General features: G+C 42.0%; 1 protein-coding gene across 6 annotated transcripts in view; it reads left to right on the top strand.

Annotated features, from left to right (window-relative positions):
• Nucleotides 1-27,331, top strand: part of LOC125636777 (uncharacterized) — a 34,973-nt gene extending 7,642 nt beyond the window's left edge. For 5 of the 6 annotated variants that reach the window (XM_048850448.2, XM_048850449.2, XM_048850447.2 and 2 more), the window contains 6 exons: nt 6,948-7,169; nt 13,087-13,209; nt 15,675-15,722; nt 17,576-17,691; nt 19,233-19,325; nt 22,567-27,331. In XM_048850448.2, the coding sequence (XP_048706405.1) occupies nt 7,001-7,169; nt 13,087-13,209; nt 15,675-15,722; nt 17,576-17,691; nt 19,233-19,325; nt 22,567-22,752 (735 nt within the window). In that variant the 5' untranslated portion in view covers nt 6,948-7,000 and the 3' untranslated portion in view covers nt 22,753-27,331. Of the gene's footprint in view, nt 1-6,947; nt 7,170-13,086; nt 13,210-15,674; nt 15,723-17,575; nt 17,692-19,232; nt 19,326-22,132; nt 22,196-22,566 lie in introns of all 6 variants that reach the window. The other variant, XM_075128767.1, reaches the window with a different exon arrangement.
• Nucleotides 27,332-27,592: the final 261 nt, after the last annotated feature.

Below are 27,592 nucleotides of genomic sequence, written 5' to 3' on the forward strand. Positions count from 1 at the left end.
CAAAGTGACAACTCTTTGCATAATCAAGTCGGGCTATTTCCTGCATAGATCAAGGTTTTCTCACATCCCCCCCACCCCCATACACACACAAACTCACTCTCCTGCTGGTAATAGCTCATCTAAACTGACCACTCTCCAAGTTTAAATCCAAGTTAAACCAGAACATCTGGAGGGGGGGGGGTAGGAAAAAACAAGAAGAAACAGGCTACCTTGCATAATGACTTAGCCACTCCCAGTCTCTATTTAAGCCTAAATTAATAGTATCCAATTTGCAAATGAATTCCAATTCAGCAGTTTCTCGCTGGAGTCTGGATTTGAAGTTTTTTTGTTTTAAGATAGCGACCTTCATGTCTGTGATTGCGTGACCAGAGAGATTGAAGTGTTCTCCGACTGGTTTATGAATGTTATAATTCTTGACATCTGATTTGTGTCCATTTATTCTTTTACGTAGAGACTGTCCAGTTTGACCAATGTACATGGCAGAGGGGCATTGCTGGCACATGATGGCATATATCACATTGGTGGATGTGCAGGTGAACGAGCCTCTGATAGTGTGGCTGATGTTATTAGGCCCTGTGATGGTGTCCCCTGAATAGATATGTGGGCACAGTTGGCAACGGGCTTTGTTGCAAGGATAAGTTCCTGGGTTAGTGGTTCTGTTGTGTGGTATGTGGTTGTTGGTGAGTATTTGCTTCAGGTTGCGGGGCTGTCTGTAGGCAAGGACTGGCCTGTCTCCCAAGACTTGTGAGAGTGTTGGGTCATCCTTTAGGATAGGTTGTAGATCCTTAATAATGCGTTGGAGGGGTTTTAGTTGGGGGCTGAAGGTGACCGCTAGTGGCGTTCTGTTATTTTCTTTGTTAGGCCTGTCCTGTAGTAGGTAACTTCTGGGAACTCTTCTGGCTCTATCAATCTGTTTCTTTACTTCTGCAGGTGGGTATTGTAGTTGTAAGAAAGCTTGACAGAGATCTTGTAGGTGTTTGTCTCTGTCTGAGGGGTTGGAGCAAATGCGGTTGTATCGCAGAGCTTGGCTGTAGACGATGGATCGTGTGGTGTGGTCAGGGTGAAAGCTGGAGGCATGCAGGTAGGAATAGCGGTCAGTAGGTTTCCGGTATAGGGTGGTGTTTATGTGGCCATTGTTAATTAGCACTGTAGTGTCCAGGAAGTGGATCTCTTGTGTGGACTGGACCAGGCTGAGGTTGGTGGTGGGATGGAAATTGTTGAAATCGTGGTGGAATTCCTCAAGGGCTTCTTTTCCATGGGTCCAGATGATGAAGATGTCATCAATATAGCGCAAGTAGAGTAGGGGCTTTAGGGGACGAGAGCTGAGGAAGCGTTGTTCTAAATCAGCCATAAAAATGTTGGCATACTGTGGGGCCATGCGGGTACCCATAGCAGTGCCGCTGATCTGAAGGTATACATTGTCCCCAAATGTGAAATAGTTATGGGTAAGGACAAAGTCACAAAGTTCAGCCACCAGGTTAGCCGTGACATTATCGGGGATAGTGTTCTTGACGGCTTGTAGTCCATCTTTGTGTGGAATGTTGGTGTAGAGGGCTTCTACATCCATAGTAGCCAGGATGGTGTTATCAGGAAGATCACCGATGGATTGAAGTTTCCTCAGGAAGTCAGTGGTGTCTCGAAGGTAGCTGGGAGTGCTGGTAGCGTAGGGCCTGAGGAGGGAGTCTACATAGCCAGACAATCCTGCTGTCAGGGTGCCAATGCCTGAGATGATGGGGCGCCCAGGATTTCCAGGTTTATGGATCTTGGGTAGTAGATAGAATATCCCAGGTCGGGGTTCCAGGGGTGTGTCTGTGCGGATTTGATCTTGTGCTTTTTCAGGAAGTTTCTTGAGCAAATGCTGTAGTTGCTTTTGGTAACTCTCAGTGGGATCATAGGGTAATGGCTTGTAGAAACTCGTGTTGGAGAGCTGCCGAGCAGCCTCTTGTTCATATTCCGACCTATTCATGATGACAACAGCACCTTTTAGGTCTGTAATCGAGTGACCAGAGAGATTGAAGTGTTCTCTGACTGGTTTATGAATGTTATAATTCTTGACATCTGATTTGTGTCCATTTATTCTTTTACATAGAGACTGTCCAGTTTGACCAATGTACATGGCAGGGGGCACTGCTGGCACATGATGGCATATATCACATTAGTAGATGTGCAGGTGAACGAGCCTCTGATAGTGTGGCTGATGTTATTAGGTCCTGTGATGGCGTCCCCTGAATAGATATGTGGGCACAGTTGGCAACGGGCTTTGTTGCAAGGATAGATTCCTGGGTTAATGATTCTGTTGTGTGGTGAGTGGTTGCTGGTGAGTATTTGCTTCAAGTTGGGGGGCTGTCTGTAGGCAAGGACTGGCCTGTCTCCCAAGATTTGTGAGAACGATGGGTCGTCCTTCAGGATAGGTTGTAGATCCTTAATAATGCGTTGGAGAGGTTTTAGTTGGGGGCTGAAGGTGATGGCTAGTGGCGTTCTGTTGTTTTCTTTGTTGGGCCTGTCCTGTAGTAGGTGACTTCTGCGTACTCTTCTGGCTCTGTCAATCTGTTTCTTCACTTCAGCAGGTGGGTACTGTAGTGGTAAGAATGCTTGATAGAGATCTTGTAGGCGTTTGTCTGAGGGGTTGGAGCAAATGCGGTTGTATTGTACAGCTTGGCTGTAGTCAATGGATCGTGTGGTGTGGTCTGGGTGAAAGCTGGAGGCATGTAGGTAGGAATAGCGGTCAGCAGGTTTCCGGTATAGGGTGGTGTTTATGTGACCATTGCTTATTAGCACTGTAGTGTCCAGGAAGTGGATCTCTTGTGTGGACTGGTCCAGGCTGAGGTTGATGGTGGGATGGAAATTGTTGAAATCATGGTGGAATTCCTCAAGGGCTTCTTTTCCATGGGTCCAGATGATGAAGATGTCATCAATATAGCACAAGCAGAGTAGGGACATTAGGGGACAAGAGCTCAGGAAGCGTTGTTCTAAGTCAGCCATAAAAATGTTGGCATACTGTGGGGCCATGTGGGTACCCATAGCAGTGCCGCTGATTTGAAGGTATACATTGGCCCCAAATGTGAAATAGTTATGGGGGAGGACAAAGTCACAAAGTTCAGCTACCAGGTTTGCCGTGACATTATCGGGGATAGTGTTCCTGACGGCTTGTAGTCCACCTTTGTGTGGAATGTTGGTGTAGAGGGCTTCTACATCCATAATGGCCAGGATGGTGTTTTCAGGAAGAACACTGATGGAGTGTAGTTTCTTCAGGAAGTCAGTGGTGTCTCGAAGATAGCTGGGAGTGCTGGTAGCGTACGGCCTGAGGAGGGAGTCTACATAGCCAGACAATCCTGCTGTCAGGGTGCCAATGCCTGAGATGATGGGGCGCCCAGGATTTCCAGGTTTATGGATCTTGGGTAGCAGATAGAATATCCCAGGTTGGGGTTCCAGGGGTGTGTCTGTGCGGATTTGTTCTTGTACTTTTTCAGGGAGTTTCTTGAGCAAATGCTGTAGTTTCTTTTGGTAACCCTCAGTGGGATCAGAGGGTAATGGCTTGTAGAAAGTGGTGTTGGAGAGCTGCCGAGCAGCCTCTTATATTCCGACCTATTCATGGTGACAACAGCACCTCCTTTGTCAGCCTTTTTGATCATGATGTCAGAGTTGTTTCTGAGGCTGTGGATGGCATTGTGTTCTGCGCGGCTGAGGTTATGGGGCAAGAGATGCTGCTTTTCCACAATTTCAGCCCATGCACATCGGCAGAAGTACTCTATGTAGAAGTCCAGTCTGTTGTTTCGACCTTCAGGAGGAGTCCACCTAGAATCCTTCTTTTTGTAGTGTTGGTAGGAAGGTCTCTGTGGATTAGTATGTTGTTCAGAGGTGTGTTGGAAATATTCCTTGAGTTGGAGACGTCAAAAATAGGAGTCTAGGTCACCACAGAACTGTATCATGTTCGTGGGGGTGGAGGGGCAGAAGTACAGGCCCCGAGATAGGACAGATTCTTCTGCTGGGCTAAGAGTATAGTTGGATAGATTAACAATATTGCTGGGTGGGTTAGGGAACCATTGCTGTGGCCTCTTGTAGTTAACATTAAGAAGTTGCAGTAAATTTTTAGTGGCCAAAAGAGTTAATTTGAGAAAATGGAAATCTGCAATTCCTCTCTCTCACACAGATTGGCTTCGCGAGCTCTCTTCTGTTGCAGCAATAGAAAAAATGATTTGGCCTAATAGAAATGCTTGGGGAAAAAATGAGGATGTCTGGTCACACATGAACCTACTGCATACTTTTTCAGTTTAGTATATATTAGTCCCTGATATTCCTAGGGTATGTTCTCATTTTATCTGTTTAGTCACTTTAATAATTGATACCTTGCACCACCACTATGGGTTCAGGGTTTGTTTTGTTTCAGGTTTTACAAATGAACATTGAATTTTGTTATTTATATGGTATTTCATTTAGTTTTGTTTATTTTATATACAAACAATATCACCTTGGTCAATTGGGCCATCAGCCCTCACAGACAGAGCGCAATCACAACACCCCATTCGTGGTGTTGTAGCCAGTCCTTCAGCCACCCACTGGCCAAGCTGTCAGTGGCACTGGACAGCTGATTGGCATACCACAGCACAACCCAGAACCCCTGAGCTCAAGCGATCTGCCAGCCTTAGCCTCCCAAGTAGCTGGGATTACAGGTGTGCGCCACAGCACCAAACACAAAAAATATCAATAAGGTTAAAAAAATGGAGCTTGAAAGCTCATGGGGATGTGGCCACATTGGATCTTGCCCATTCTGTCTTGTGATGAGGGGTTGCTTTGGACTTCTTCTTGGATACTTTATAAGGAAGCTGAGCTGATACATTCATCATCACCATCATCTTCATGCCAAATAGGAACAGATAGTCATTTAAATTGTCATTGTTTACCTCTCCCAATTTTAGAAGTTGCAGACATGCTCCTCTCTTGTTCAGTAAGACTCTCTTTTAGTGCAGACAGTATACTTTCCAGGCACAGCATTTGCTGTTCTGGCCAATGCTGTGTGAGGCTTAACACTCATCAAGTGGTTTTGTCTATTGATACACAATTCTTACCACTGGGGCAGGTAAGTAAGCATTATTTATCACCAATTTATATATAGGAAAGTGAAACTAAGGTCTGGATTTTGCCACTGAATCACATTACATATTTCGTTCTTCAGGAAACCACATTGGCTACAGCATTGTGGCCACTGATGCACTAAATCCTAAATAATCTCTTTCCTTCTGTACCTAGGACAAAAAGCCACCTAGGCTTGCTGATGTTGTATAGTAACAACTCTGGTAACCTGCCATTTTCACTTTTCAGCCCCAACAGACACTTCTGCTTTTTGGATGGCAGTATGGTTGATAGTTTCCAATATTACAGTTAATGAATGCCACCTCACCCCTTACCAACATGACGCCATGCTTGGTGCCACCAGGGTGGTGCCAACAGTATACTTCCCTATATACTGTGTGGGATGTTTTCAGTCTGACTCCTAAAACTGAGTTTGAGTAATCTACTGCAATACTTCATGCTGGACTTCATGCTAGAATGCATGTCAGCTCTGATGTAATAGGCTCCATGGTAACCACTGATCTCTCAGATTTTAATCCAGACAAGTTTGACTTTACTATTTAGTAGGGCTGTCGATTAATCACATTAATTAACTCAGAAAAATTAATTGTGATTAAAAAAAATTAAATGTGATTAATCGCACCGTTAAACAATAGAATACCAATTTAAATTTATTAAATATTTTTGGATGTTTTTCTACATTTTCAGATATATCCATTTCAATTACAACACAGAATACAAAGTATACAGTGATCATTTTATATTATTTTGATTACAAATATTTGCACTGTAAAAATGATAAACAAAAAATGTTTTTCAGTTCACCTCATACAAGTACTGTAGTGCAATCTCTTTATCATGAAAGTTGAATTTACAAATGTAGAATTATGTACAAAAAAAATCTGCATTCAAAAATAAAACAATGTAAAACTTTAGAGCCTACAACTCCACTCAGTCCAACTGCTAAGAGAAACAAGTTTGTTTACATTTACAGGAGATAATGCTGCCCACTTCTTATTTACAATGTCACCTGAAAGTGAGAACAGGCGTTCGCATGGCACGATTGTAGCTGGTGTTGCAAGATATTTATGTGCCAGATACACTAAAGATTCATATGTCTCTTCATGCTTCAACCACCATTCCAGAGGACACGCGCCTATGCTGATGATGGGTTCTGCTCGATAACGATCCAAAGCAGTGCTGACCGATGCGTGTTCAACTTCATTATCTGAGTTAGATGCCACCAGCAGAAGGCTGATTTTCTTTTTTGGTGGTTTGGGTTCTGTAGTTTCCACATCAGTGTGTCGCTCTTTTAAGACTTCAAAAAGAAAGCATGCTCCGCACCTCGTCTCTCTCAGATTTTGGAAGGTACTTCAGATTCTTAAATCTTGGGTTGAGTGCTGTGACTATCTTTAGAAATTTCACATTGGTATCTTCTTTGCATTTTCATCAAATTTGCAGTAAAAGTGTTCTTAAAATGAATATGTGCTGGGTCATCATCCGAGACTGCTATCACATGCAATATATGGCAGAATGTGGGTAAAACAAAGCAGGAGACATACGATTCTCCCCCAAGGAGTTCAGTCACAAATTTAATTAACACATTATTTTTTTTAACAAGCGTCATCAGCATGGAAGCGTTCCTCTGAAACGATGGCCGAATCATGAAGAGGCACATGAATCTTTAGCGCATTTGGCACATAAATATCAGCTACAACAGTAGAAAATATAAGCAAGCAACAATTTACTAAATTTACCCCAGCTTTATCTCAATTGTTAAAACTTGAGAAGTCAATATGTTAACAATCTTTGCAAAATAAAAACTGGTTCTAATCTCTAATGCGAAGTATTGTGACTGAACTATCATTTATATTTAGGACTAGAAGAGAGTTTCAAGACAGATTACCAGGATTTTCCAGTGTCTTCAACAATGATATTGCGCTCAAGATTCCAAAAGCCTTCCGAGGTGAAGATTAGAAAACAACAAATAAGGTGTGGTAAAAATAAACAGAAAAAATCAACTGCATCTCGGATACCAGTGGACCAGGAAACTACACGTAAATATCAAAACCTAAAGAAATCATCAAGTAAATGTGAAGGTAAACTTTTCTTTACTATAACTAAAGCGTGTGCCTGAGAGAGGTAATGTGCAAAGCAAAATTCAGGACTGAATTCAGTACTGAAATTTGGGCTGAATGGCCTCAGAAAACAGGCTGAGAAGGACATTCAGCACAGAAATACATAAGAACGGCCATACTGGCTCAGACCAAAGGTCCATCCAGCACAGTATCCTGTCTTCCAACAGTGGCCAATACCAGGTGCCCCAGAGCGAATGAACAGAACAGGTAATCATCAAGTGATCCATGCCCTGTTGCCCATTCCCACCTTCTGGCAAACGGAGGCTAGGGACACCATCACTGCCCATCCTGGCTAATAGCCATTGATGGACCTATCCTCCATGAACTTATCTAGTTCTTTTTTGAACCCTGTTATAGTCTTGGCCTTCACAACATCCTCTGGCAAAAAGTTCCACAGGTTGACTGTGTGTTGTGTGAAGAAATACTTCATTTTGTTTGTTTTAAATCTGCTGCCTATTAATTTCATTTGGTGACTCCTCATTCTTGTGTTATGAGAAGGAGTAAATAACACTTCCTTATTTACTTTCTCCATATCAGTCATGATTTTATAGACCTCAATCATATATGCTCCCTTAGTTGTCTCTTTTCCAAGCTGAAAAGTCCCAGTTGTATTAATCTCTCCTCATACCGAAGCCATTCCATACCCCTAATCATTTTTGTTGCCCTTTTCGGAACCTTTCCCAATTCCAATATATCTTTTTTGAGATGGGGTGACCACATCTGCACACAGTGTTCAAGATGTGGGCATGTTATGCTTATAAGAAGCACACGGGATCTTTTATAGGGGAAAAGGCAATACGCCGCGTTTATTGAAGATACAACAATTAGCATATACATTCAATCACACCACGCACACACACAAACACACTGTCCCACCAACTGATGTTACAGTTACCAGTCCAGAGTTTGGATCAACCTAGTGGCCAGCTAGGTTGATCACTGGTAGGGAGGAGCTGGGTTCCGTTGGTCGCAACACGATGCTCCGGGGAAGTCTTGGCAGGACGAACCCAAAGTTTCATGGCAAGGCACCCTGTTTATATAGTGATTTTCCTTCACTGGGACCAATGAGTTTTGCACCATTATGCTGTAATCAATTGTAATTTGACGAGTGCTTGTTTTCTTAAATTGTCCTTCTCATTCTTTATCACAGCTATGTTGTCCCCATTGATAGGTGCCTGTCTCATCTTTAAAGTCGTCAATCTGCCCTCCTCTGACATTTCAATAGGGACATGTTGTGCCTCCTGGCGCCCTTGCGTCTGTTTCTGGTTCCTCCCTCGTACATCTGGCTCAGCGATGGCCTTCACACGTATCTCTTAACACACACATTCCTCATTCACACACAAAACAAAATTAATTTACATAGGACATTTTGAACAGGAACATCAAATTGCAATGCAAAAGAAAAACAATCCTTGCATTCTTTTACTTACTTTAAAATGCTAAACCTACAACAAGTTGGTGACCCTCTAAGGTCTGTCACTGCCTTTGAAATCAGCACAGACACAGATTCTGGCTGATGCATCTTTACCAAATGACCCATTAGGCCATTCCTTTCTGCCATTCAAAAAGGGTGGCTGGCAGAATATGATCAAATCATACACCAATACATTTAATACATGTATAACGATGCTGGCTTTGGTGGGACACAACTGAGAGTGCCAATTCAGGACAAATTGCTTAAAGCAGGGTAGTTACAGCCTAAGGCTGGGGTTTTTCCACCTCTAAGGCAAACCAAACCAGCCAGACACAGAGGACTTTGGTTTTACCCCACTGGCTAACCACAAGTCACACAAGCAATTCCGTTAGACACTCCAGTTTCCCAGTATCCCCACAAGTGCCACTCGTAATGGGGACAAATGGTTATGAAAACCAATACCCCTGTCATAAATATAAAGGGAAGGGTAACCACCTTTCTGTATACAGTGCTATAAAATCCCTCCTGGCCAGAGGCAAAACCCTTTCACCTGTACAGGGTTAAGAAGCTAAGATAACCTCACTGGCACCTGACCCAAAATGACCAATGAGAGGACAAGATACTTTCAAATCTGAAGGCGGGGGGGACAAAGGGTTGGTCTGTCTGTGTGATGCTTTTGCCGGGAACAGATCAGGAATGCAGACTTACAACTCCTATTAAGTTTGCTCAGATTTGTCCTCTAAAAAGAATGGCTCGGGTGTGGGAATCTCCCTTATGTCCTCTGCAGTGAAGACTGACTCAAAGAATTCATTTAGTTTCTCTGCAACTGCCTTATTGTCCTTCAGTGCTCCTTTAGATCTCGATCATCCAGTGGCCCCGCTGGTTGTTTAGCAGGCTTCCTGCTTCTGATGTACTTAGAATTTTTTTTTAATTACTTTTTGAGTCTTTTGGCTAGCTGTTCAAATTCTTTTTTTGGCTTTCCTAATCATATTTGTACACTTAATTTGCCAGAGTTTACGCTCCTATTTTCCTCCCTAGGATTTAACTTCCACTTTTTAAAGGATACCTTCTTGCCTCTCAGTACTTCTTTTACTTTGTTTAGCCACGGTGGCTCTTTTTTAGTTCTTTTACTGTGTGTTTTAATTTGGGGTATACATTTAAGTTGAGCCTCTATTATGGTGTCTTTAAAACGTTTCCATGCGGGTTGCAGGGATTTCACTTTTGGTGCTGTACCTTTTAATTTCTGTTTAACTAACCTCCTCATTTTTGCATAGTTCACCTTTCTGAAATTAAATGCCGCCGTGTTGAACTGTTGAGGTGTTCTTCCCACCACAGGAATGTTAAATGTAATTATATTATGGTCACTATTACCAAGCAGTCCAGCTATATTCACCTCTTGGACCAGATCCTATTTAAGTATCTGGAGCAGCCTAAAAATGACCGGTTCCAGCAACAAACATTTCCCTACACACACCAAAACAAAGCTCACTACTAAAACAACAAGTCTAAATGCACTTCCTGTCATATCAGTGTCCTGAGACCTGTCCCAGAACCAAAAGTAGAACTTGAAATGTCATGAGCAGGTCAATTCCTTGTGGGAAGAGAAGTGACGGAAGCAGGCACTCACCATATGCTTTCCTAGTCTGTTTATTCACTATGTGTGTACTCAGTTCCTGTTTACCTTAAACAAAGAGGGTAGAAGCATCAGCAAAGGTTCCCAGAAACAATTGTATCTTCACAACTCTAGCAAAAACAGAGGTTTCATTCTAGTTAAATCAGTGTATAATTGGAGTAATGCCATGGTGAATTCAACCCAGTATTCTCAGCACAATTCGTTAATTCCCGCTGCATTTCTGGATCCCCTGAAAGCTTCCTGTTTCTACCCTGTTCCTTCAGTTGCCTTATGTTCTGGCCAGAGCACTGAAAAATCAATGTTACCTTATGGTACTCATTTACTCTTCATCTTGTGCTGGCTCTGAAGTTACATTTTGTCCAACTTAGTAACACCCCCTTCCTCCTGTATTCCAAAGCATTAAGTCAAGCCCAAGAAGATGCTGCTTAATTCACCCAACCTCGTATTCAATGCCATGGTCCCCCTACACATTACATATCATTCTCCTGATGTCTCATGGCACTGGAGATCTATTCAGTATAGGATACGATATAGGACAGATGAGACTTGGTGCCTCTGTCATGAAATGTCTGACTGTCTTGGGACTGTGTTTAGTATAGACTCGGCCAGTATTAAGTAAACAAACATCTTACCTTAGTAGAGGGTGAGAAAATGCTAGCCTCAGACCAGCTGTAAAATCAATAGAGCTCTAAGGTATGTACACAAACTCTTCACAGACCTCTACCCCTTTTTAGTTTGGGTTTTAATATTGGAAACCTATTTTAAAAACTACTTTCCCATTGATTAATGGGATTGGCCCCAGTATTTTCAATCAGTGCTTGCACTCTCCTTTCTGGACGTTATTCTCATTTGTCTGATGTGCTGAGTATCAATATACCCCAAAAGAAAGGTATGACGAGAGACTGAAAGAAGTGTGCATGTTGGACTTTGTTTAGAAATGTGATACATTTCTTTCCCCTGATGCTGGCTGTGTGTATGTCTCTTCATCCTTAATTGACCTTCAAGTCACCAAGGTGTGAAACTCTGAGGAGGATAATCAAGTAAAGCACATGCTCTGTTATCCACCCCCCTTTTGAGCAGTTTCAGCAATACCTCTATGCTCTTGCCAGTTTCCAGTTTGACCTACTATATTACTGATGCCTCAGATTGAGGATAATCGGGTTTTCCTTGCCATGATCCATTGCATTCTGCTCCTTTCTCTCTTTAAAATAACTGTTTGATTCTAATACTTATTTGCAAAAAGAACAGGCGTACTTGTGGCACAAGTACGCCTGTTCTTTCTGTGGATACAGACCAACATGGCTGCTACTCTGAAACCTAACATTTATTTGTATCCTGTTCCCAGGACTAGGGCTTCCTAGAATTCAAATACCTTTCCTTGTAGCACTTACCTAGGAAGATTTGGGGTCTTTCACCAGTGGTGGTTGGTCCCCAAAATAAGTGCTGGAGCTGCAGGTAACACCCCAGGCCACTACTTTGCAGATGGATCTTATTTTCAAAGTGCAAAACTGGAGCACTAGGCTCAGGAGGCTACAGGGATGTGTTTTGCTGCAATGGGAAAATGGGAAGAAAGAATAGGTGGTCTCTCTTTCTAGCTCACCTCCTCTCTCTTTCAGAATGGAAAACTGGGACACTTCTCAGGGAAACACAAGGTGGAAGAAAATAGTTCTGTATCCCTCCCTGACCCCTTTGCTGTTTTCTAAATCCAAACCTTTCCCTATCCAATCTAGCTCTTACTTTACTGTCTCTCACCCCAACACACCTGACCAGTTCACCCACACACTCATTCACCAACAGACTCCATTCCACCTTGGATTCAACCCTACTAATGCAACCTCTTTATGCCTCATGCTCCCCAAACTAGGGTGACCAGATGTCCCGATTTGATAGGGACAGTCCCAATTTTGGGGTCTTTTTCTTATATAGGCTCCTATTACCCCCCACCCTGTCCCGATTTTTCACATTTGCTGTCTAGTCACCCTACCCAAATCACATCGGCTTCCTGCAACACAGTTATCCACCAGCCCCTTGGGCCCTCAACCTTTGCACAGCTGACACTCTGAGGCTTAGGACACACACACACACACACTTTCAGGACGAGAAACATTCTCCCACCTCCTTCCTGACACCCATCACAACCACCAGGCTCAGAGCCTTCCACCTACTTGTTCACTTCGGAAAAGCTGGAACAGAGTAGGGTTGCCAATCCTCCAGGATTGTCCTGGAATCTCCAGGAATGAAAGCGTAATCTTCAATGGAAGATTGTGTCATGTGAGAAAATCTCCAGGAATTCATTCAACTAAAGTTGGCAACTGTAGAGCAGACAGTCGTGCTCTGTGCCTCCTCCCACTTTGCCCTGTAACCTGTATGCTGCAGCACCAGGTGTCTCCCAACATTCTCTGGGATAGCCTCTGGGATAGGAGTAGCTTCAGTATCTCCAGTAGCCCACAATGGCTGCAGGTGGTTCTGCACCCTGAGGTACATCAGCCATTCTATACTGTTGTGTGACATTATTGGTGGGGCTTAGCCCCTACTGACAAGCCATTTCTGTCTTTTACTATTTCCTACAGGTGGTGAATTTAAAACTAAAGTTAGCATTGGGTTTGGTTTTGTCATTACAAAGGCAAAAAAAAAAAGATGACTGAAGTTTAGTTAAACCCAAAATCATAGCTGCCTGAGCCCACTCTGTTACATTCATGTTGCCTGTGGCTGTATTTTAAGACTTTGTTTAGTTTTTCTACTTTTCAGGGGTTGCCATAGGAATATTCTGTTAGGTAACCTTTCTATTTTTCTGTGACCAGCAGAACTAACTGAAATTCATTTGTGACTAGCATACCAACACTATGACAGAAAGAAATGTTACATACTGACAAGGGACTCAAAAACGCTGCGTTTTGATTTAGACGAGTATGGTCATTGTAAAATATCAATTGAGGATTCACAATCCACTGAAGGTACAGTTTCTCTTTCTATATCAAAATAATATATATTGTCTAACGGGACACTTCTATGTATTTCCATGTACTTGCTTTCACTTACTCTGTATTATCAGTCAGCATTAGACACATTTGATCCCACTAGTATGATGCTTTGGTAGTTACAGAACAAAAACAACTAGTACAGGCTTAAAGTAAGAACAGTATAATTTTAAATGAAAAGTAGATTATCTTGTTTATTGGCCACTAGAGTAAAAGCATGTTTGTTTCTCCCCCCTCCACCTACTGGATTGCAATCATTTGGGAAGACTGCAGGGAGAAATAAAAGGAGATACAGAAACTTTGAGGTGTGGCCATATTTAACTCCTTCCTGACCTGTGACTGGGCTTCTCTAATCAATGCACAAAAATGGCACCCCAGCTAGCATTCAAAGAATAGCTGCTAGACATTTTGGGGGAGGAAATGGTAGAGGGAGAAAATACAAATAATGATTGAGTTGAGCAGCCCCAATGTGTTGAAGGGAGTGGAAGCACTGGTTGCGCTATGTGTGCCTCTAATGTGCTTCACAGGTTAAAAGCAGTAAATACTCAAGACTCCTTTTATTTTACCTTTTTCCTAGGGTAAAACAATCCTCTCCTTGAATGTTTATCCGTTTTGAGGGGTTAAATATAGAGCTAAATGCTGCCCTCGACTTCCACGGACAGAGAGGAGCTTACAATCCTAGATCATGGCGGAGGAGGTGTGGAATGGGAATTTGACAGGGTTCCAGAATTGGGATAAGTTTGGGAGGAGCTGTTCTTCGCTGTATGCCCTCCCCTCCTCAAACTGCAGATCTATACAGTGCAAGACACTGCAGACCTAGAGCCAGCACTTTACCTGGGTAATTGAGCATAACTCCTGCCTCATGGGAGCTATGTCAATTTACTCCAGCTGAGGATCTGTATCTGATCCTACCTCTGTACAGCAGAAGGCCCCCATTGTCGGGGATCTAGAGGGAGCTGGCAGTTGAAGAAGACCATGACAGTCAAGATGTGCTGTCAAGTAATGCAAGGAGCTAGGGAAGGGAGTCAGGCCCAGTGGACTGCTGAAGATCCAACCTGACTGGGGACATCTGTGGATTTACAGCACTGAACTCCTGGACTCTTCTACAGATAGGGCTAGGGGAAGTATTCCAGGGAAACTCTGCAATTTGGAACTTAAGTTTCTATACTGAGAAAATAAGCTGTGGAGAATGGGGCCCATAATTAGTTTTTAAATATGAATTTGCATGTATGTGTATGGGAGGGTTTCCCATTATCTGGTGACCAATTTGTCAGCTGCTGGTCAGCAATCCCTGCGTAGTTAGGGTTAAGTTTTGTCTCCTAGCTACAGCTCCACAATGTCTACTAGAGCTGCACCACCACAACAGAAGCTCTAAGAGGCATCCAAGTTCACAGGAAGCAGACCTGCTGCACCATGATGGAGAAGGGAGCAGCATGTGCTCCCCTCCACACTGACCGGGTCTGCCATTGCAGAGAGAGGAGCCACAGACTTTTGGAGGGGCTGGTGCAAAGTTTGTAACTCTGAACAGCTGGAGGAGCACAGTGTTTGCAACTGTGGCCAGGCCCTGAGTGGGGAATGCAAGGTGGGGCACAAGCTACCTTCCTACCATTATACACTCACATAAGAGTTAGTCACAATTTGGCCCCTTGTTACTAGACTGGTGCTTAAAACTCAGATTAGTCTCTCACTGCACTACTAACCTCTATCTTCAAGGATTTATTCTGTTATAAAAGAAAGTGAATAACTACAATTGTCATACTCTCCTCCTCCCCAATACAGATATCAGGACAAAAATGGTACACAACTCCATTTAAGTAGGCCTACACTTAAGGCAGCATATAGAGTACAGACACTGTATGCCCAGCTAGAACATCAGGGTAGATGGCGAGGCACTGCTTAAGCTAGTGGAGAAAGACCAGGACCTTAGGGTATACATGGCTGCCTACATGCCTAAGGAGGGCCTCCCACTTCTACATTACTTTTAGCAACATAGTGTCCTACTGCCTCCCTGCTGCCAGAGCCCTTCCCCAGAGCCCTTCCCCACTGCAGTGAAATGCTCCAGCAGTGGAAAAAGGCTCTGGCAAGGGGGAGGTAGTGGGAAAAGGCCAGCAGCTCCCTACTGCTGAGCCTTTCCCCCACTGCCTTTCCCCTGCCAGAGCCTTTCACTGCTGCGTGCAGATACACACTGCAGCCTCGGCACAGCCTGCCTTTTCATTGTCCTGTGTAGCTACACCTACTCTGCAAGTGGCTGATAAGGCCATTGTAAGTGTATATGAATGCAAAACCGTGGTTAAGAATTAGAAGGAAATGAAGCCTGACTCCTATTGTTACTGAATATTCCAGGAAAACTGAATGTTGAGTTTTTGCAGAATACTTTTAAAAAATATTCTTAGTTTGCATCCTATGTATGTTTAATTGCAAAAATATTCTTTATATTTTAGATATTGCATGGTTAGACATATTCACAAGCAACAAACTGAATAACTGTGGTAAGATTTTGGTTACTGTGGCCCTGAGAGCAAAACTATATTTGTTTATGTTAGAGTTTTGGTTTTGAAAAGGTTTTTGATGGACCTTCAAGGGAAATACAGAGGGTTAGTAATGCAACAAGAAGGTGTTACTGATCTTAGAGATTCCTGTCTATCTTAAGGTTTTCTATAATGCTCATCAGTGTAGTAACAAAGCACTGCTAAGACTAACATTAATATTCAGAACATTAATAATATTTAGCACTTATATAGCGCTATACAAATATTAGTTACCAAAACACGCTCGTTAGGTAAGGAAGTCCTTATTAAACCCACTTTATAGGTGGGCTAAGAGAGTTTGAATGATGTGTTTAATTCCAGAATTCAATGAGGCAGTGCTACATTTACAACAAGTTCTTGGCTTCCAAGCTCATGGTCAAGCTTCAAACATATTCAAAGGTGATATATAAATTAGACTCCCTTAGATCTGCTTACACCAGAATACCAATGTGTATGGGAGTCTTAGGTGGTGTTACAAACATTTGGGCAGCTAGAAGGAGGATGAAAAGTGAGGATTAAAGCAGGAGAATGGCTTCCTTTAACTTACATCCTCCTATCATCTGTTTTTATTGCTACATTTCTCTCTCCTGGCCTGTTGGAATGTGAATTAGTCTTATGGCTTCCTTACATGCAGTTGAACTCATTGATGTGCAATTTGCACATCACTTCTGAATTTGGCCCATCGAGTGAAAGGGTATAACACAAGGATAAAGAACTTGAAATATCTTGCACGTTACAGGAGATATCCTCCCAGGTTTCAAATTAGTATAATTTACCTGCTGAGGTACAACTAAATGGTGTACTTTATACTTCTTCTTGCAGATTTAGTCCATCTAAATGCCATTATCTTTATTTAGATGTAGTTGCATATAAATAGACTGTGCTAGAACGTGTCCCACAGTCTACCAAGGATTTTTAGAGGGATTCCATGTAGTTAAAATACCCAGAAGGCTGACTCAGACATAGTTCCTTCCAGGGGTCTCCCATAGAGTGCACACCAGCCAGTCAGAGGTTCATTGGATGGCACAAAGGATGAATTTGGTCCACTGACTCCAAATAGTTTTTAAAGAGTACAAAGCTCTCCAGAACAACAACAAAAAATCTCTTTAATTGCACTGACTTGTAGAACTTGTAAAGGTACGGTGATACTATGGGGACAGACATATTCTAAACAGAAAAAATACTGCCTGACCTGGTTGGACTTAGCCATACTCTATTTACTATAGGAATTCCTTTTAAAGAAAGAACTGTATTATTTGTGGGACCCCTATTTGGTAATTCCTGCAGCTGGCCTATCAACAACCCCTCATTTCAGTCTACCATTTCATATAGATTGGTAGAAGGTATTCTTGGTTCATATCCTTTCTGCTTATGATCCTTATTTATTAGTTTTCCCAGTTTTTTAATCTAAACCTTGTTTTTGGTCTTGAGATGGCCAACAGAAATGGATATTTTTCACTTACTGTTAGAATTAGTTAAAACTTCGCACTGCCCTATTATTTCCCTCGTTTTTATGCTATTTAGAGAACGTCATTTCAAATAGGAGTCAATCCAACCATCCCATGAATGACTCAGAATCCATGGTGTACACATCATTCATTTTTATAAGGAGGATATAAAGCCATGGTTGTTGTATATGCTTTTGGTAGATCCCAAAGTACTTTACAAAGATGGTCAATATCTGGAGTGCTTAGGCGTGTTGTTATTCTTGTGTCTATCAGTATACAGTGAAAACTGAATATTGCCTCTGCAGAAGATTTTCTAGTTATGTTTCAATTCACAAAAAGAGTCTGTATTTTAAATTTATACTTTAGCTCCAGTGGCCAGAAACGGAATTAAAAAACGTTGTAAAAATTTGGTGACCATGACCCAGCGATCAAAAAATAACTTTCTCCTATTGGGCAAGAATAAGAAACAACTGTACCTGAAGGTAAGAAGTAGTATATTTGCCCCTCATCTTTTCATCAAATCGTCTTTGCCTTTCTTCATCCTTTTTCAGTTTTCCCAAGTCCCTTTCTGCTCCTGTTAAAGGAAATCAGAGCTCAGCTGCTTATGCTGAGCTCTGGTGTTTGGATGCTGACAGCCTCCTATCTCTTTCACTGCTATTCTTGGTAATGTATTTTAAATCTCAGAGCACACTTGTGTATATATGGCATGCTCTGAGATTTAGAATACAAAGTGCATACAAAGCATCGAGTAAGCTAGAAAGCAAATGTTAGTACTTCGTAGCACATCATTAGAGCCCAGTGTGGGAAGCTAGGTTCTAGCTTCCTGTAGAGAGGGAGAGATTGCTGCAACAGGAGGTGATGTGCAGGAAGAGAAGGGAGGAAAAGAGGAATAAAGTACTCCATGTGAAAGAGGAGGGCTTGGGAGTGGAATTCTCTTCTCAGGACAAACTGGAGTTTCAATATTCAGACAGGAATATTGATCTAAGAAAAGAAACCACAGATCTGTGTGCTAACATGCTTTTAAATACTCTTACCCTGTGTAATTAGAATTTTTTGTTTTTGTTTTGTTTTGTTCTCCAAGCCATTGAGGGTTTGTCTAGATTAGGGAAAGCAATCAAGGTTTGGTTACCCTAGTGTTATAAGATAACAACTTTAACCTTGAGTTAACTGGTTCTGATTGACTCCAGGAGGATATCTAAGATGGATCTCAACCAACTAAATTGAGGCAAAAAGGTGTCAACAGGTATGTATGCTATGGGAAACAGGATTGCTAACCCTGACTGCTTTTCTTAGTGTAGGCAAACCCTGTGTCACTTCCTCATGTTAAATTTGAAAAACCATTTTTTGTTTCTTTTTAAGTTACAATTCACTTTCTATGGAAAGCATTTTGTGAGAGAATGAGTAAAGGCATTCCTATTAAAATACAGGAGAACAAGCACTTAGAAGGGATTTACCTGATTCAGAGATTAAATGTCCACAATTTTTTTTTGTCTGAAATGGGTACCACAGAATCTAGAAAGATTTGAACCTTGTGCCCCAAGTTGTCACTGGTAAATGAACTGTTTTGAAGTTCCAGATCATAACTCAGCATTCCCTGACATGGTTCCAGCTTTCAATTAATATGTTTTAAGTTTCTCAAAACTGACAACCTTAGAAAGTTCATGGGCCCTATTCTCCTCCAGCAGGATATAAACATTTTCCTTGGGCTCAATGGGCATAATTAGATCCCCATGGCTGTAACATACTATGAGAATATAATAAAAACATGATTCAGTCCCATCTATGCTGCAAGATGGAATTATGTTTTGAACCAAGTTGAGGAACTATCTTATTGTAACTGGTCTCCACCCAGTTCATTCTGCAGTATAGGTGGTCACTAAGTCTCTTAAAAATTCTTTAAATTTCCCATCAGAGGGATTGGAATAGTTTTGTTTAGAATTAATCAGCCATTGACGGTACAACCCATGGTTAATACAATTCAGAATAGGAAGGGAAACACCAATTTTGGTGGCTGTCTTCACAGGTCTTGAATCCAAATGGTAAGACAACAGAGGGTCATATGGTGGAAGAAGACGGCATGGAAGTGATTACAGGTGGAGCTCCTGACCCCAGGCAGGTATGTGGTCAGCCAAATATGTGTGGTGTGTGTACACACCTATGCGGGGGGTGGAACTGTACAAGGGGCACAACCCTGATGCTTCAATCCCATTTGCTACAAATGATATCATTTACATTTCACCAATTATCTGTACTCCTATTCTTTCTGATTTTTAACATTAAGTGAAAGAGTAATGATGTCTCACCTGTGAATTGGTGGTCATCTTCTAGGAGTGCATCCATCAGTTCAGAGTCAATCTTTAGGCTTAGACTAGAACATAGAAGATACAGAGAAGTTTCTCCACAGTTGTCATAAATATAAAGGGAAGGGTAACCACCTTTCTGTATACAGTGCTATAAAACCCCTCCTGGCCAAAGGCAAAACCCTTTCACCTGTAAAGGGTTAAGAAGCTAAGATAACCTCTCTGGCACCTGACCAAAATGACCAATGAGGAGACAAGATACTTTCAAATCTGAAGTGGGTGGGGGGGAACAAAGGGTTCATCTGTCTGTGTAATGCTTTTGCTGGGAACAGATCAGGAATGCAGCCTTACAACCGTTAGTTAGTAAGTAATCTAGTTAGAAATGTGTTAGATTTCCTTTTGTTTAATGACTGGTAAAATAAGCTGTGCTGGATGGAATGTATATTCCTGTTTTTGTGTCTTTTTGTAACCTAAGGTTTTGCCTAGAGGGATTCTCTAGGTTTTGAATCTGATTTCCCTGTAAGGTATTTACCATCCTGATTTTTACAGAGGTGATTCTTTTACCTTTTCTTTAATTAAAATTCTTCTTTTAAGAACCTGATTGATTTTTTCATTGTTTCTTAAGATCCAAGGGTTTGAGTCTGTGTCCACCTGTACAAATTGGTGAGGATTTTTATCAAGCCTTCCCCAGGAAAGGGGGGGGGGGTGTAGGGCTTGGGGAGAGATATGGAGGAAGATGTTTCCAAGTGGGATCTTTCCCTGTTCTTTGTTAACACGCTTGGTGGTGGCAGCATACGGTTCAAGGACAAGGCAAAATTAGTACCTTGGGGAAGTTTTTAACCTAAGTTGGTAAGAATAAGCTTAGCAGGACTTTCATGCAGGTCCCCACATCTGTACCCTAGAGTTCAGAGTGGGGAAGGAACCTTGACAACAGTAATTCCAGAGGACTGCGGTTGGGAAAGCCCAGACATGTGAGCCAGCAGAGACTTCCAGTACAAAAGCTAAAGTCCACATCACAGCTGTAACAGAAAGAAGAAAAGGGAGGGGACTCTGGCCTGATGGATATACCTCTATGAGAAGACCAACTTACAGGGAAAGCAAAACTGTCCCATTCTCAAGAGCAGTGCACTCACCTGAAGTCAGAACTACTGGGAAATAACAAGCAGTAGACTCAGAAAAGGAAAGTTGACAGACACCAAACATAAACCAGAAATTCAGAATGAACTACTCCACTGCAGGACCTTGAGACTTAAATCTGTATCAGTAGAAGACTATGAAACAACATGGTAATGTCTTGTGAATGTATGAACAGGCAATTGGGTGTCAGCTTACCACATTTCAGTGTAGAAAGTCTCGTTTTTAACTGGCCTGTAGGTAGAAATGGATAATGGATATTTTGTGGGCACACAAAAATACATTAGTATGGTGGCTTTGGCATATTTTCTCTGAACAGACATCCTAATCCAGTGGAAAATGGAAGTTTCAGACAACTTAATTTATTCTCAAAAGCATTTATATTATGGTAGCACCCTAAGGCACAACCAGGTTAACTTAATGGTCTTCAAATTTAAATTGACAAGGTGATCTTTTATTGGACCAACTTCGATTGGCAAAAAAGACAAGCTTTTGAGCTACACAGTCCTTTTTCAGGTCTAGGCAAATTTAAATGTCAGTCTCTCCACTTAAAGGCAATAAATTTCAGACTGCATGGGTTCAGGTACAGAACTGATCCCAGAAAAGTTGATCTGAAGAAATTGGAAAAAAACTAAGATGGACAGCTGCCATTTCTAACAAGTGAAGGAGCATGTCTCCTAAGCCAGAAAGGAGTGATAACTTTGACTAGATCTCTCTTGATCTTTCTGGTAACCTGAGAAAACAGAGGAACAGCAGGAAGGTTGGTTGTGTTTTGTTTATTTCCTCCCCTCTGTTTTAAGATGTTCCTGGGAGCACTTTCTCTTTCTAGGACAGAAGTCCTAGAAAATAGTTTCCTTTGCATTTCTGGAACAAGTCTCTGAATTGGAGACAGAGTAAAAAGTGAAGTCCAAGGAGCAGAGGGTGAGAAAAATTTCCCTTTCTGAGAAGGACAAAGCTTTCAGAGGTCTGAAGTCTTTGACAATTTTAAGAGTTACCTACTACACTTTAATTTGCTTCTCCACTGGTGTAGATAAAGAAATGCCAGGTCAGGATGATCTTAGTCAGAGGGAACTGTTCCCAAGGGAACTACATGGGGTAAAACCAGGGCAGTTGGGATCTCATGGCATGTAGTATAGGGCCAGCCAATTCCAATAATACAGGGTGTCCAATCTGATAGTAGACCCCAGCCTCGCGAGAATGGAGGGTGTTTACAAGGATTGTCTTAAAGGAGTGGGGATGGGAAACCTGAGAGGACTCACTGGAACCAGAGCCTGGAATAGTATGCCATCAGTATGTGTGTGGTTGGGGGAGGGAGATTGTCTAATCCATACCTGTGTGTTGCTCTTTGTCTTGCTCCTTCTCGTCTCAATATTATGGTATCAAAAGCATTAAGGGAGGGGTAAGTCTGGCAGTGGTAGGTGTAGCATATGAGTCCCATCTGAGAAGGTGCTCTCACTGATGCCGGTGGCATGGTCTTCACCTCTCTTAGAACTTTGGCCTGAAATTAGCAGCTGGAGGCAGTTCTTGAAGGCAGCAGAGAAAGGAAGAGAAGGTAAGAAAAGAATAAGATGAAAAACAGAAAGGGTCTTGAGCAAAGAAATGGCCCTGAGGAAAAATGTTGCTGCTCTTAATGGTGGCAGAAGAGTGCTTTAGGTGTTTGGGCCTACCCAGCTCCAGTGCCTTGGATACCTGGCAGGAAAGTTGTTTCACCGCTATCTCTGTATTGTCCTAAAGGTGAGCAGGTCTTCCCTGAGGTTCAGACTCTGCACTGACAGACGCACTTCACCTGACAAAGGGAAAAATATTACATTTTTTTTAAAAATGAAATAAGTTAGCAGCATTTCCATTTTAACTTTTCATGGCAGATATCTTTTAGAAACACAGGCCTTACTATACATGCATCACTTTGTATGTTTTTCATAGTTGACTGAACAAGACAACCAGCTGTTCATCATGCATAACAACCAAGAAGATTCAGTTAGATTTCAGTGTTATAAGGATCAGAACTACTACCTTCATGTGAACAAGGACTCCGTTGATCTATGCAAGATGGAAGAAACCGATGGTGATACAGGAAAAGACTTCTATTTCAAGGTGGCATATGTGTGATACATAGTTCCCTAGGCCTTGCAATGTCTCAAGTATGTACGAAGCCCCTAAAATGAGCCAACACAAAATAGAAATGAAGGGAGATTGAGATCATGTGGGGATCAAGTTCCTTAGTTTTGTATAAAGTTTTTCAATAGTCTCTGTTTCGAGATTCACTATTTTTGATGTCTGAGAGAGATCAGTTTGTGTTTTAAATATACTGTACCTGAGTGACATATGTAACTTAAAGGGGGGATGGCTAGCAGTGTTTTAGAAAAAAGCAATTTCTTGGTAACTTTTTTTCTTGACTTTATACTTTAAAGGAGGCTGATTTGGGAAGTGGGAAACAACAGCAGAGGCCCCAAGATAGGAAGCGAGAATCACAGAAAAGATAAAATAGAAAACACTTTTAATATTACATTTTGTAATAAGAAAATTTGTTTCTTAAATGTCCCACATCAATTCACCTGAAAAACATGGAGAAAAATAATTATTCAGCAGCCACTACATGTACGTGAATATGTGTGCACTATGTACTTACTTTACTGAGGCTTTGCTGCAGTAGCCATTCTGCTCCCACCCTGGAAATCTGAAAAAAAGAGCCTAAGGACAGAGGGCTAGTAGTTAAAGGCTAACAGCAAAGCTATTCCACCTTCTTTACCACCCCTCAAGTAAATCCATTTGCATCTCCAGGCTGCTCCAGCCCTAATTCTTCATCTTTCCACCCCCCACCAAAAAAACCAACAGCATGGCCTGAGAATCCCACTGCATTAGCGGGAAGAAGGCAGATTGGACATCATGGAAGGATGTGCTCCCTGTGAACTTTGGTCTGGTCAACTCCTAACTCTGAATCCTAGAGGGAAATACAATAGAGAAGGAAATCTTTAGCTCAGGTACAGAACAAAGTACAAAACAGTACAAACAAAAATTGAAATAAGTGTCTGAATAAATGAATTCAAAGAATAAACTCACGCTTCTTACCTTGGGCTTGCAGCAGCCCTTGTGCAGGACAGAGCCATCTGAAATAGGCAAAGGAACAAACCAAAAATATGAAGTGGTTGATCTAGACATCAAGGCTCTGATTCTCCATTTCCCAGCACCTTACTTCATTATTTACCCATGTAAAGTGGGTGTAAAACACTACCATTTGATTTCATAACCTATTAAACTCATTTTGCTCTGGTGTAAATGACTACACAACAGTGAACCAGGCCTTAAATATCAGACATTACACAACTACTCCAGGGTACTATACCTGGAACTGCAGGTTTGGTGCAACAATGCACAGGTCCCACAACATTTGCAGAGAGTGTTCTGTGTGGATATAGAACACTGTGCACCTGAAACAGGAAACCTAATGTGGACACTCAATTGTACTAGGCTAAGTTGCAACCAAGCAATTCTCTAGTAGGCTTCAAAGTTGTGTGAGACCATGCAAGAAGAGAAACAGAACTTAATTTTCACACATCGCCATGCGTAATGCTACTGCTGAGCTAACACCTGTTATACTCTTTAAATAGTAAGAATGTGTGCAAAGTTGTGAAGAAACCTAACAACTTTTGCTGCTCAATAAACAAGAGATTCTGACATAACCCCTTCATTTTGACTAAAAATTCTTATGGATCCAGGTGTCTGATCAGACACCATTTAAATCAGTAAAAGACAGCCATTGACTTCAATGTGCATTGCACTGGATCTTAATGATTTGAAATCTCCATTGGATGAAACACAGACTTGAGTGACTTTAACTGATAAATAGAACTATCTGTTATGTTGCTCACCCATTAATTAAACTAAATGTCATTACACAACAGTATCTCATAATACATTTATTTTGAGAAAGAGGGCAGGAGAACAAAGACCCTAATTCAGTTTGAATATTTGAAAAGTGCTTCCAAGTGCAGGTATTTTGGATTCATTCTGTGCTTCTGGAGCAGGGGTAGGCAACCTTTTTGGCCAGAGGGCCACATCGTGGTTGCAAAACTGTATGGAGGGCCAGGTAGGGAAGGCTGTGCCTCCCCACACAGCCTGGCCCCTGCCCTCTATCCACCCCCTCGACTTCCCACCCCCTGACTGCCTGCCTCAGAACCTCCAGCCTATCCAGCTCCCCCTGCTCCTTGTCCCCTGACTGCCCCCTCCTGTCCTTAACTGCCCCCCCCCCAGGACCCCAACCCCCCTCCCCCCCCCCAAGTCCCTTTCAGAATGCAGCCCTGCGAACATGGGCAGAGGACTCAGGAGGAGCAGGGGCAACTGCGCAGCCGGAGAGAAGCGGCGGTTTCTCCTTCAAAGCACTGCTTCTCTCTGGCCGGCTGCGTGGCCGGCCGCTGCTCCTCTAGAGTCCTCCACCTGCGTTTGCAGCACTCCCATCACCCACACCTCCCGCCTGCTCTCCTAAGGCTGTAGGTGAGCCTCCATCCCTGCTCTCCCCTTCCCTCACAGAGCAGCCCCCCCCCCTCCCGTGGGGAGTGCACCAGTGCTGATCTGCCCGAGTGCCTGGCCCTGGGGCCCCCTGTTGTTGGAGGACCTGTGTCAGGGCACCTGTGTTTACAGGTAAATCCGCCCCTGAGTCGTGCTGCCTGGCCGGAGCCAGCCACACCGCCACACTGCCCGGCAGGAGCTCGTAGCCCCGCCACCCAGAGCGCTGACGGCACGGTGAGCTGAGGCTGCCAGGGAGGGCTGGGGGCTAACCTCCCTAGCTGGGAGCTCAAGGGCCGGGTAGGATGGTCCTGGGTGCTGAATGTGTCCCCTGGGCCGTAGTTTGCCCACCTCTGCTCTAGACCCTGTTGTGCCACTGATTAAGATTAGCAATATGATGGTCCTATTCATGTACAAAACACTCTCTCTAGTGGCTAAATTCCTGGAACTGTTCCTTCACTGGTTTTAGGATGAAGCTGATAGTGAGTCAAAGTCCCTGGAAAGATTCTTCCTGACTTTTCTGTGGCCTTTGGACTGGGCCTGTAGTAAAAGTGTGAATTGTGGTGCCACATGTACAGTATGTAGTTATTTTGCACTTGGCCTGTTTACATGCACAGCTTCATTTTTTCACTCTCTCCTATTTCAAATTAGGGCTGTCAAACAATTAAAAAAATTAAACAATAGAATACCATTTATTTTAAATATTTTTGGTTGTTTACTACATTTTCAAATATGTTAATTTCAGTTACAACACAGTGTACAGTGCTCAGTTTATATTTATTTTTATTACAAATATTTGCACTGTAAAAAAAATATTTTTCAATTCACCTCATACAAATATCATGAAAGTTGAACTTACAAATGTAGAATTCAGAGTAACAGCCGTGTTAGTCTGTATTTGCAAAAAGAAAAGGAGTACTTGTGGCACCTTAGAGACTAACCAATTTATTTGAGCATGAGCTTTCGTGAGCTACAGCTCACTTCATCGGATGCATACTGTGGAAAGTGTAGAAGATATTTTTATACACACAAAGCATGAAAAACTGAATGCATCGGATGAAGTGAGCTGTAGCTCACGAAAGCTTATGCTCAAATAAATTGGTTAGTCTCTAAGGTGCCACAAGTACTCCTGTTCTTTTTGTTTGTCTTAGCGATTGACAGAATAAGAAGTAGGACTGAGTGGACTTGTAGTTTTTGTAGAAGTAGGACTGAGTGGTCTTTATAGTTTTACACTTTTGTTTTTGAGTGCAGTTATGTAACCAAAAAAATCTGCATTTGTAGGTTACACTTTCACAATAAAGAGATTGCACTTCAGTACTTGTATGAGGTAAACTGAAAAATACTATTTCTTTTATCATTTTTACAGTGCATATATTTGTAATAAAAAATAATAAAGTGAGCACTGTGCATTTTGTATTGTAATTGAAGTCAATATTGAAAATGTAGAAAAACATCCAAAGTATTTTTAAAAATTTCAATTGGTATTCTATTGTTATAAGTGTAATTAATTGCAATTAATTTTTTGAATTAATCGCATAAATTAACTGTGATTAATTGACAGCCCTACTTCAAATATTTAACAAAGGCCTTTTTTAAAATCACATTTTATGTTTAAGGAAATAAACAAGTATAAAGCACAGCATTGATAGTTCCTGTAAGGATTTAGATAGATAGTGGTTTTGGACATTGTAATTTCACTTATAACCTTCCAGAAAACACAGAGCAAATGGTAAATTCATTAACATAATCTGTAAACAGAATTCATAGTAAAATAGGTGAATTGCTGAAATCTGATCTAATTTATGTATGTAAAAAATGTGAACCAACACTTTCAAAAGTGCCCAGTGATTCTGAGGGCCCAACTTGATTTACTTAGGGTCTGATTTTTCAGATGTGTTGAGGCAGAGCACATGTGAAAATCAGGTAGCTCAAGTTAGGCAACCAGAATTAATGGGAACTTTTGAAAATTTAAGCCCTAACATTTAGCAGTATGAAAAATATATATTTTATGCATTCAGTAGTAAATAGAGATGTAAAATTTCATATAATTCTGAAAATATTATTGCTAGACCTGTAAGAATGTGATATACAATATTTTACTTTGCATGTACTATTACAAACAGATATTTGGTATAAAGTTTGTCATCTAAATATAGGTTTTTAATAAACTGGGCACCTTTCATAAGTGTATTGGAACTTCATTTTAAACGCAGGGCCATCCTTAGGATTTATGGGACCCTACACAGTATTATTAAACTGGTGCCCCTATGCCCGACGGCAGCCCAGGTTCACAGCCCCGCAGGGGGAGGGACGAGGCAGCAAAGGATTCCGAGCCGCCCGGCCCACCTCACAGCGGCGGAGAGTCACAGTTCCCTGTAGAGACCCCCGTATCCTCTCCCTCATGCAGAATGTGCAGTGCTGACACATTCGGCTCTGTGAATACGGC

Source organism: Caretta caretta, chromosome 5 (genome assembly GCF_965140235.1).
Source record: "Caretta caretta isolate rCarCar2 chromosome 5, rCarCar1.hap1, whole genome shotgun sequence".
Taxonomy (NCBI): Eukaryota; Metazoa; Chordata; order Testudines; family Cheloniidae; genus Caretta; species Caretta caretta.